We start from the raw sequence: 12,302 nt of genomic DNA, 5'->3' as shown, positions 1-12,302 counted from the left end.
AGAAGAGTCATGTTGAAGGCTGACTAGTTTATTGTGGGCATGAGCGTCAGTAGACAAGATCTGGCTTCAACAGATGTGCAATGTGAAATGAAGCGGTGGCGTGCACACAGATGCAGGAATAAAACATAAGGTTGGCTATTCAACAATCTGGAACATCAAAAACAAAGTGTTGTGTTTTTCTCCTCTATTAAACATCATGTGCACTGAACCTGTTTATGTGCATATATAGTCACCATCTTTCCAGTTCACTTCATGGAACTGATGGAGTGCCTACCAAAACACATGCCACAATATAGTCACTCTGCCACAATTTGCCCCTATGTACCAATAAATCCACAGAAAACATCTTGTTCAACAAAGACTTTTCCCTAAAGGACTCCATCAAATGCACCACACAGCTATGGCAATGCAATGACTGCTGTGGTATTTTTACCCAGTTTGACTGGCTAATCTGTGGTAAACTTTCTTCCACCCAAGACCAAATATGGTAATCACTTAGCAACTCAGGATACAAGATACTCAAGTTTCAGAGGTGAACAGTTCCAGCCCCAAACATTTCTTTCTTTCTGTTGTCTCATTTTTCAGTCAGAACCACCTCTTCTGCTTCTGTAAAAAAAGCAGGAATACCAAGTGCCCAATCCAGCCAAGGTTAAGTACGTTTAAGTCCCATTTCTTTCATTGGAAGCATAAAGCATGTGCTGAAATCAACAGGACCCAGATTACAAGTGCTTCAACTTAGGCTATATTGTGCTCAAGGAAGCAAGCAGGCAAACAAAACCCCACTGACTTCAATAACTGGAGAAAACACTTATGACAAAACCGGCGAATTAATTCTTCACCCTCTTAACTGTTCTGAAGGGCCATCGCTGCTTCAAAGCAGGCAACCTAAATAGGCAAAGCAGGCAAAATGTTGGACTACAACTATTTCCACCCCCTCTCTCTGTGAGAGGAGGTTGTCCTGTGTTGGTTTGCATATTGTAAAGCCTGATGGGGGCCTTCCCTCATTAGCAGTACAAAGTTCTTACAACTCATACTCTGAAGCCTCACAGTACCTGACGAGTCTAATGAAGGGTGCTTTGTTAGCAACAGCACCGGAGTGTTTGCAATGTATGCTGTATGCTTTTGATAGACAATCTCAAAAAAAAAAATGAGGGTGGGGCCCTTTGCTGCCCTGGTTTCACCATCTGTGTCTGTCACAAAAAAAGGACCTACAGTCAAGCACAAAAACTAGAGAGGCCTGGCTGGATAATCCATCACCCTGTACAAAGTTTCCTGTTACAAAAATATAAACACACACACACACACACACACACACACACACACACACACTTTTACAGCAAGGACACTATCATGAAATCCACTACTGCTAAGTGTGCTCCCTATAGTCATCAGGAGCATGATGGCTGCCATCTGCTCTAGGAACAGTCCTTGGGACTAAAATGCCCTCAGGGTGTACACTACCAAGGGCTCGCCCAGACTTGCGCTTGTCCTGTGCCTAGAAAGCATGGGTCTGGACGGTTTTTCCGCTTGCCCCACGCTTTCAAGTGGTTTTGTCCTTGCCCCGCTGATTTCCTTTGGAAAGCCCACTCTTTAGCAATAAATTGGAGCAAACGTTAACCAGAAGAAAGCCCGATTGACGTTTGCTCCAATTCAGGGGTGAATACCAAATTTCCTCAGGAGAAAGTGGCAGGGCAAAGGGAAGTCTGGGTGAGGCCCTTGGGAAGGCTTCTGCTTCCTTACTCACCATCTACAGGGCTGAGGTAATCATGAAGGTGTGTTGCACTGGCTGCTCCCGCACTCTGCATAAGGAGGTCCCCATAAGGATTTGGATGGCTGGCCATGAGCGTCATCTGGTGATAGTAGTCCGCAGGGTTGGCTCCTGGAGGAGGAGGGGGCAGGCCAAAGAGACCTCGTTCTTTCAGATGCTCGTGAGCTACTGCACAGGAGAAAGAGCGAAGGGGGAAAAGGAGGGAGAGGGAGAAAGAAACAACAAGAATAAAATATTTCCGGAGAGTAAAACCGCTGCCGTGACACTAGAATCTCCCCCTCTCCCTGCCAAAAGGTTGCAGTTACGACTCTGACGTATGCTTAGGACGTGTGTGCTCTCTGTGGACAAAAGACATCAGGCTGGGGCCCTCCACATTCCTCCATTTCCGCAAATTTATAAACAATCTCTCATTTCCACCCCCCTTCTAATAATCCCTCTGTATGAACACAGAGTTCACCAGCGAGAGCAAGAGAGAAAGAGAAAGAGAGAAATGGAGGAAAGGAGGGGAGGTGGTGAGGGATCCAAGCGCAGTAACGCTGTCAGAATTAACATCCCAGGCTATTATGAAAGAAAAAGACAAACACGGCCCAGTTAACGAGAAGCAGCATAAGAAAATTAAAGCAGGGTTCTAATACGCGGGGGGGGGGGGGGTCGTGTGTTTAGTGCCTGGCAGTAGAAAACCATTTGGCTTGCCAGAACCAATTATCCTCACTTTTGCCCATTTGTAAATTTTCAAACCTGCTTCTCCGTCCGCTCTCCATTAACTTATTTATTGTGGCTTGAAGGAGAGGGGGAGGGAGAAAGAAAGAAAACCGAAAGCCAACACAAAGGCCCCTTTCTAACGCCAAGTAATAAGAATTTTTCTTTTGCCGGCAGGAAGGAGGCTCGGGAGTAGCAAGAGGGAGAAAGACTACAAGACCAATAAAATGCATCTGTAGTTTGCTTAGAGCAGAGACTTGGAATCTTAACACTTGCTAGAGGGAGAGGCCTCTGGGACCAGCAAAACCAAATCAGCAGCAACAGAAAAGCCAGGCTGGATTCTAGTTCTGATTCTGCACAGCCTGGATGCTGGGCTTCATCAAATGTATAATACAAGTGGACAATTATTACAGACTATGGGCCATACAGCTGTCATCTGAGCATTTGCATGTAGGTATTTGGGCAGGTGGCTGCTACCTACTGAACTTGGTTTTTGGTATGACTAACTACCGTATTTTTCACTCTATAGGACACACCCGACCATAGGACGCACCTTGTTTTAGAGGAGGAGAACAAGAAAAAAAAATCTCCCCCTCTCTGCTCAGCGCCCCTTCAGCGAAGCGGCAGGAGAAACGGAGCCCCTTCCATTTCTCCTCCCGCTGCGCTCCGGAGGCTTCAGGTTCCTTTCGCTGAAGGGGCGAAAGCCTCTGGAGCACGGAGGGAGCGCTCTCTTTGCGCTTCGGAGGCTTCGCGTTGCTATCACTGAAGCCAAGGAGCCTGCATTCGCTCCATAGGATGCACACACATTTCAGCTGCCAGCTCAGCCAAGCCTGTGTTCCCACTTACCGTCAGCTGGGCTGAGGCCTCGAGCTGCTGAGATCATAGAGAGGGTCGGGCTGCCGTGCATGGAGCGGAGGTAGTGCTCCATATGGGGGTTCATGTACGCGTGAGGGTGGTTGAAAGGCGACTCTGCAGGCCCCGCAGGGTGTGGAGAAAGGCGGATGAGAGAGATGTCGGAGATGATAGGGCTACCACTCAGAGTAGGAGGTCTGCAAAGGAGTTAGAAAGAAGTCCCGTCAGTGGGGAGTTTCGTTCAGCATATTTTGGGTATATTAGCATACTGTGAAACACCAAAACAAATATTAGTTAAGACAGAACATTTAAGCCAGTTTAACCATTCTCAAATCTAGCCAACGCCGCCTTTTTTCATGGCCACAGGATCATTTGCTGAGGCAGAGAAAAATTGAGGTGTCTTATTTCTACACAGTACAGACCAAGGGCTGTAAATTGAATACATGTTATTTAAATGCCTTTCAGCTGATTAGTTAGTTAAGTGGCTTCATGCACATACTTCTGCATATTAGCTACAGCCAGTGCTTTTTTTTCTGTTGGTACGCAGGGGTACGCATACCCCTAAACATTTTGTGAATCTAAGTTTGGCCTCATTGAAGGGCAGTATTTCAATATGAGTGGGAAAATGAGAGTACCCCCTAAACGTTTTTTTAAATAGAAAAAAAAAACAAAACCAAAAACACTGGCTACAGCCATTCCTGGGCAGGGACAACATGGCCACTGTGCTCCATGCTTGAGCAACCTCCTGTTTAAACTACTTCTCCTTCAGGCAACTTGGGGATGACAGTACACCTGGTGATGTCCAAGTGCCCACTAGAGAAACAGTTATTGCTTTCAAGCATTGTTGTGGGTTCCCAGAAAGTATCTCTTTTATTACATTTATATCCCACTTTTCCTGCAAGTTGCTCAAGGTGGCATACCCCCCCCCCCATTTATCTTTACAAAAACACGCTGAGGAAAGTTAAGCTGAGAGTAAGTGACAGGCCCAAGGTCACCCAGTGGGGATTTGAACCCTGGTCTATTGGATCCTAGTCCAACACTCCAACCACTACACCACACTGCCTTTGATTAGGTCTCTGGTTAGCCACTGTGACAAGTAGGATGCTGGACTTGATGGGCCTTTGGCCTGATCCAGCAGGCTACTTGTATGTTTCTACAGGGTCCTGCTAGGTCTAATGGGACAAATGGAGCCCTAATTCTAAAATAACGTTTTTTAAGGGGGGGGGACAGGCATTATCATTATATAACGATTCCCAACCTCTACCTGCAAGACAATGTAATTTTTGTTACATGGTGAATATAACAAGGCTTCCCTATTTGGGCCCTGCTTATGCCATGGTGTGGCACACAGCTTGCTAGCATCTCTGGGATTTCGGCTGTGATGACATCACCCACCCCAGTGATCTGCGTGTGCAAAGCTCTGTGAGGGTGCAAGCTTCCTGTCTCAGGAAAGGTTGGAGATAATGAGGCAACTGTGCAAAATGCACCAATTCAATTCATATTGGTAGAAAGGGCTGGCAGGGGAAGAGAAAAGCGAATCAAAGCCTGTGTTTCAGATTTGGCTTGAGATCGTTACAAATAATCTCTAGCCCCATCTGGAAAAAATGAAACAGGATTAAAAATAAAAGGAGTGATGTCATTAAGAAAACATCTGACATTTTAATGCTGAGGAAGCTAAATTCAAGTGTGTGTGACTACATTGGGGAGGTGGGAGTAGGAGGGATGTAAATTAAAAGCAGTCCCAGACTACCCTGACCCACGGAGCCTGCCTTCATGCATAAGCCTCGAAAGAAATTCTCTTACATACACAATAAGCTTCCCCTTTCATCAATACTCAGTTTCTCCCAACAGGATTGTGAATGCCTTTGATGCCGGCTTGGAACTATGTATTACTTGGTTTATGACTCTTTTGAGTCCATTCCGATCAAACTAGGAGGCCAGCATCTAAAGCCTATTAACAATACCCAGGGCTTGCTTTTTATTTTTGCCCAAAGTTTATACGGGGAAGTGGAGTCCTTCGCTGAAACTTTTTTTGCATTGGCTAAAAATTGGAATGCAAGATGACAGCATCGAGATTTTAGCTGGAATGTGTGCTACATTAGGGAAAGTAATGGGTGTGTATAAGGGGAGGGGGGTGTCATCACCTAAATATCTTGTTGTCACTTTGGAAGGTCATTGTTTACACTGAAACTGGAAGCACCTGCTCAACACCGCAACATGCAGCATAGATGGAGAATCCAACAACAACTGAAAAATCAAGATGACCCCACCAGCTAATTTATTTATAAAAAGGACGGTGAATACTCTGTCCTCAGAAGGGAGAGCACCACCAAGGATGTAATAAAACAATCTACACTGGCGGTTACTGAACATAGAAAGCTGCCTTATATCAAGTCAGACTGTGTAGCTCAGTACAGTGGTACCTCGGGTTACAAACACCTCAGGTTACAAACACTTCAGGTTACAAACTCCGCTAACCCGGAAGTAGTACCTTAGGTTAAGAACTTTACCTCAGGATGAGAACAGAAATTGTGCAGCAGCAGGAGGAGCCATTAGCTGAAGTGGCACCTCAGGTTAAGAATGGACCTCTGGAACGAATTAAGTTTGTAACCAGAGGTACCACTGTATTGTCTAAACTGACTGAAGTCAGCTCTTCAGGTTTCAGACAGGGGTCTTTCCCAAACTTACCTGGAAAAACCAGATTGAACCTGGAACCTTCTGCTTGTAAGACAGATGTTCTACCACTGGGTTAAAGCCCTTCCCACTAAGGCATTCCAAAAAAATGAGCAGGAGGTGTGTGAACAGCACAAACTAATACAACTGAAAACCACTTTCATATAATTATTGCTTATAGTTTCATGTGAAAAGGAGAGGTGTACCATGGAGTTAATCTCTGTCTCTGCTGTCATAAGCAGACCCATTTTAATAGCATCAGTAAGTTTAATATGTAATTACTGCCTAAACCATTTCCACTGTTGAACCAAATTGCTCCCAAGCCTAAGTATTTATGGATCATTTACCGGCTGCCACTTCATCTCCCACCTACAACACCTGGGGTCTTCTTAAGGGAAGGGTGCCAGTGAAGAACAAACTATAGAACAACTGGAGAAAATTTAAGAGCACCTACTCTTTGGGTGTTTACTTCTTAAGTCTTTTCTTTTCCCGAAAAGGAAGTCTGGCTGAGCTCATATGGTACAACTAAATCTAATGAAGGATATACCTATACTATAGAATTCAACTGGTCATTCATGCCCCAGGCATAATGCTGAGAACTGTAGTTCTATGAAGATTTCTAACAGATAATACTTTGTACCTCACAAACTACAATTCCCATGATTCTTGGCAGGGGGAGCCATGACAATCTTACTGAAATAAAACTCTTATTAAGCGTGAAGTATGTATTTGTAATGACAGAAAGAAATTGTTTTATGGTAAACAAATTGAACGATCACTTAAGAAATCAGAACCTTGTTTTAATTTTATATGGCTACGGCTGTGATGCTAGATGCCTGTCTCTGATGACCAGTGATTCAAACTTGCAAATATTGGCTTGGATCCCAATAACAGTCTTTTCCAGAAAACCGCCTGTTTGAATAAAATGCACTGAGTTCTGTCCAAAGGCAATTTTGTGCTAGAATAAATGCTTCTGCTTGTACAAACCAGAGTCCTATTTTATACCAACCCCTTTCCCCCATCTACTTACTACAGCCCTCTGTGCCATATCTCATACATTTCCCAAGTTCCTACCTTCAGAAACAGCTTTTCAGGGGTACATGGGAATTGGAGTGCTTGAGTGGAAGTGCAAGGCCACCACCAGACACAACCTAATAATCAGATTTTACATTTTCACTGGGAAGTGAGGATCAGCACCAGTTGTGGATATTTTTTGGCAAATTTTACCAATTCCCCCCACCCCCGCTCAATCACCAGTGCTTATTTTAGTGTCTCCTTGGAACATCTATGATGGGGAGAGATGAGGTACCTGGGAACTGAAGAGCGGGAGAAGGATCACAAGGAGAAAGGAGCGATCTTTCTTGGAGCATAATTTGCAGCCATGAAGAGATCTCAGATTATTTCACCAGCTGTCAATAGTTCCCCTTGTTGGTGCCATATTCTGAGCTACCTGTCAATGTTGAAAGCCACCCTGCTGTCTTAAGGTTTGATGTACATTCCTCCACAGACACAGGGAAGAGAGGGATCTCAGCAGTTGGGATGTGGTGGGGTGTAGGAACAGTGTACTACTGCCAGTAAGATATACTAGGACCTGACACCTGACACATATAATCAGCAGGACCTCAGGAATGTCAGTTGTTTCCAGGAGTGCAATCAATTCCCTGCATCCTTGTGGGCTAAGGCCAAGCTTAATTTTCTCAACAGCTGTGGATTCTTTGATGGGGCACAATGAAAACCAGAGTAAATGTATGGGATTGTCTCCATCCTTGCTTGCTCAAAGACTTTCACTTGTGTGACATCACTTCCCTCCCTCTCCTGTCCCTGCCCACCCCATACTGTTCTGGAGGACTGAGGGAACTTCCAGAACAGATTTGGGGGATGCATGCAGGGAGCAGAGGAAGTTCTGCTGTGCAAGTAGAAGTCCTTGAGCAAACAGAATGACTTTGCTGGATACAACCCATGTTTTAGTCAATGTCAAATATGCTGAAGTAGAGCAGGTCAAAACTGCCTCCTGGGTCAGAAAATTAAATGCAACAACACCAAGAGCAATAGATGGAAGCACAGTTACGGGAAGGAAACCCCACTGCAGATCCTGGGACATACAGATGTGGACATAGTGATCCTCCTCAGCTTGCCTTGTGCCTTTACAAATGATGCTATTTTTTAAATCAAGGAAACTCTTTGAGAACATGTAGAAAAGTGTTCTGGTGTCTGCTCCCAAAATATGGAATGCCCTTCACTGCACCAGAGCTCAACACAGAAATCATTTTAGTTTGGCAGGATTAAGTTTTCAACAGGCACGCAACTTTTAATGTGAATCTTGATTTTGTCCTTCTGCCGATTATAGTTTGAATTCCAGCTTGGTCTACTTGTGCACCTAAGCATTATGGTGATAACAATCCTGAGATGGTTATAGTAGGCTGTACCTTTTTTTAGATGAGAAGTGGGGGACCACCAGTTCTGAATGGTCCTCCATCAAAAACCCTGAAAGAAAGAATTACACAATAGGGAAAGGTAGCCCCACTCATTCACTGCTGTGCTACTTTTTTGTTTGCAGAGAATTATTGTTTTTACATGAAGTAATATTTTAAAATATTGCCCACCACCTGCAATCCAAAATGGGAAAATCCATTCTCCTAGCTCAGATCGTTACCATCTCATTCCCACTTCATTCTGCTGTTTGGGCAGACCATACCTAAGAGCCATTTTTTTCACATCACACGAAGTTAAGTTAGTGTGATGAGTACATGGTCTTATTTTGACCTGGGGAAACTTGTGTTCCAACATGCTGATTGCAGCCCACCAGGCATGTACCAGATAGGTGCTTGAAAGCCCCTTTATTTTTGCTGTCAAAGGTAAACAACAAACAGATTTACTGAGGCCTTGGTGGACCATGGGCGACAATTTGTGTGGTCTTATGTGTACCCATACAGTGGTACCTCGGGTTAAGTACTTAATTCGTTCCGGAGGTCCGTTCTTAACCTGAAACTGTTCTTAACCTGAAGCACCACTTTAGCTAATGGGGCCTCCTGCTGCCGCCACACCGCCAGAGCACAATTTCTGTTCTCATCCTGAAGCAAAGTTCTTAGCCCGAGGTACTATTTCTGGGTTAGCGGAGTGTGTAACCTGAAGCGTATGTAACTTGAAGCGTATGTAACCTGAGGTACCACTGTACTTGTAAACTCTTTCAAGATAGCAAATTTTGCTGCAATCCTATACCAGTGAGGAAGCCCCATGGAGCACAATGGGACTTACTTCTGGGTCGACATGTATATAGCATTGTGCTTTGTCCCTCATCAAACTTAGCACATGAAATTCAACAGGCAGTGACAGGCCTAACTGCTATAGCCAATAGTGTATGGCTAAGTCACTGGAATAAAGAAGGTGAACCTCAAATACGTAGCCTCTGCCCCTCCTAGGCAAACATCAAAGGCAGAAATTAGAATTGAGATGGGGACCTCTGAAACCAAATTAAATTAATGCGGTAAAGACAGAACTTTGATTCAAACTTAATAATGGTGATTTTTGTTGCTGTTTAACATGCCTCACAACCCACTTTTACAGGCATATGTTTCCATGCTACATCAAAGGAAGTAAACATTCTGCTTCAGGTCCTAATATCCTTTTTTTTATCTAATTATCGTACTTACATGTTCTTTCTATTTTAAGTCCAGCGAGCCCTAACTTTTTTGGAACAAACCTTTCTGCAACAATGAGAGTTGAGCTGACGACTCACAAGTTCCTCTTAGCAGAATGTTTTTCTTTTTTAATCCATAAAAGTTGTAAGTGCATTTTAAAGCCAGCTCCCAACATTCTGTCATACGAGAATGATTAAGGCTGTACTCTTAACCCAGGGAGATTGTGGAGAAGTTGGCCCTTAAGGGACTGGGCCACCCCAAAGGAGGACAGGAAGACAGGTGTCACCATATTATGACAGTGTCCCCAAGTGAAGCACTTTATTTCTTCTTCAGAGGAATGAATGACAACCTTCTACTTATACAAAAGAACTCAAGTTGTATCTGTATCCATGCTCTGGTAATCTTGTTTAGATTACTGTATGTGTGCCCACCTCTGAAAATGGTAGTGATGGACTCTGTTCACCCCACCCCCCTAATGTACAGAGAGCATGTGGTCCCCACCAAGGGGTGCTTGTGAATTCAGGACCTCCGCACTTTGGAAGGGCCAAAGCTCAGTAGTAGAACATCTCTTTTGCATGCAGTATATTCCAAGTTCAATCCCCATCATCTCTAGGTAGGACTGGGAGAGACTTCTGCCAGTGAATACAGACAATACTGGGCTAGATGGGCTAATGGCAGTAAAATACCCTTTGGACTTACAGGCTTTTGGCAAAATGAATTTATAAAATAATGTTTTGAGAAAGGTGCAGGAGGAAAGGGGGCAGTTAGACTAAGCATACATCATGTATCATGAAACACGTCTTCAACCTAGGAGCAACAGCTCTGGGCCTGTCAAATACGTAAGTGACCACTGTAGTTGCACATCATTAGAAGAAAAGACTAAGCAGCAGTGACTGGGCTCTCTTATCATGTCCCTGTGTAATGTTGAAATGCTTCTGTAAGTGCCAAGACTGCCTAAAACTACTGTGCAGAAATTAATGCACCCCCAGAGAGGCATACTTATAATTATGTGCTTAACTCTCTCATTGAAATCAACAGAACTTTTTTTTAAAATGCTTATCTGTGGCTGGATTGTAGCAATCAATAGGAGAAAAGCAACCTACCTACCAGCCAATCACAGCTTTCCATTATAAAGGTAACAGCTTTCCATTGTCTAAGCAGAGGCTTCCGCCAGGCCTCATCTCTCATTCTCTCAGCACATGCCTCTGTTTCTTATGCAGACACATATCTGTACACAAATCCCATTCTGCTTGACCCCAAGATCACCCTGCTTCCATTACAACATTGTTGTAGGCTGAACCAGACTTGCTTCAGTGCCAGGCCTAGAATGCCATTCCCTTTGCGGAGCAGTAATAAAGAAATCGCTGTTTTAAGCTGACAAAGAACAGATTTCGTACTGAGTAAACACTGGTGTTTTGGTAGGGAAATTAAGTTATAGAATTGTTTCTAGAAAGAGAAACCGACTCATACAGATGGACTTTGTTAAGACACTACAATCTGGTACCATCCACACAGGTGAATTGTGAGTTCTATAGGTGGGTAGTTAGTTAGTTAGTTGATTATAGATATAGACAGATATAGACAGAGAGACAGACAGACAAACAGATAGATATAGATAGATAGATTATAGATAGATAGATAGATAGATAGATAGATAGATAGATGATAGATAGATAGATAGATAGATGATAGATATAGATATAGATATAGATAGATATGGTGTTGCTTATATAAGGCTAGATGGCCTGCTTTGGTTGCAATATGAAATGCTTGGGTGCACCAGAGAGGGGGAGTGTGTGAGCCAATACAGTGGACGCTCCGGTTGCGAATGTGATCCATGTGGGATGCATGTTCGCAACCCGCCTCTGCGCACACGTGGGTTGAGATTCGGCGTACATGCGCAAAGTGCAATTTAGCACTTCTGCACATGCACGACTGCCGAAACCCGGAAGAAGCCCGTTCCGGTACTTCCGGGTTTCGGCAGTCCACAACCTGAAAAAACGCAACCAGAAGCGGACTCAACATGAGGTACGACTGTACGTCAACAGATTTATTTTCTCTCAGTGTCCCCGTTTAACCATGACAATAAACCACAGGGTGATGTCCAATTGGTGTGCAATTTTCAGTGATTCCTCCTCTCCCCTGCAACCCCTTGCCCCTCTATCAGCTCTGGGGGATCTTCCAATCCTTCTGAGAAGATTCAGTGCGGGTGAGGAACTGAAAGAGAGAGGGGATATTGCTGAAAATGGTTTCATTCCCCATTTCATGGATAGATGTATTCCATCCGTGTAAATACACCAAGTGGATGCCACCCTCTGGTTTATCATTATGTCTGAACACGGAAACTGAAAGAAAAGAGATTTTTTGCCACGTTGAAGGAGAATGAGTCTTTTGTGTTCATTCCTGAATCTGTGCGCTTAAGACTGTGTATGCTTGAAAGAGTAGTGGAAAACTGGCCAAATCTAGGGCTCTTTTTATGATCTGAGATTTCTGCAATGTATGGCATATGATTTTTACCATTTAGCAATGGACAGAAGGCTTACTTATACACAGTATAATGTTTACAGTAGGCTGTCAGCATGTAGCATGACGTAAGTCCCAATGCTAGCCAAATAGATATTATTTGTTCTATACATAAAGCATTCAGCAAGTTTTTTTTTTTAAAGGCATGC

General features: G+C 43.9%; 1 protein-coding gene across 1 annotated transcript in view; it reads right to left on the bottom strand.

Moving 5' to 3' along the window:
- The window catches only part of GLI2 (GLI family zinc finger 2), a 196,690-nt gene that overhangs the window by 31,700 nt on the left and 152,688 nt on the right, over positions 1–12,302 (bottom strand). Inside the window, exons 4-5 of the mRNA XM_081005644.1 lie at positions 3,314–3,516; positions 1,745–1,936 (exon numbers count right to left, since the gene is read on the bottom strand). Of these exons, the coding sequence (XP_080861770.1) occupies positions 1,745–1,936; positions 3,314–3,516 (395 nt within the window). The remainder of the gene's footprint in view (positions 1–1,744; positions 1,937–3,313; positions 3,517–12,302) is intronic.

Source organism: Podarcis pityusensis (assembly GCF_964106645.2).
Source record: "Podarcis pityusensis genome assembly, chromosome: 1".
Lineage (NCBI taxonomy): Eukaryota > Metazoa > Chordata > Lepidosauria > Squamata > Lacertidae > Podarcis > Podarcis pityusensis.
The sequence above is the reverse complement of the archived record's forward strand: the minus strand, read 5'-3'. Positions and strand labels throughout refer to the sequence as shown.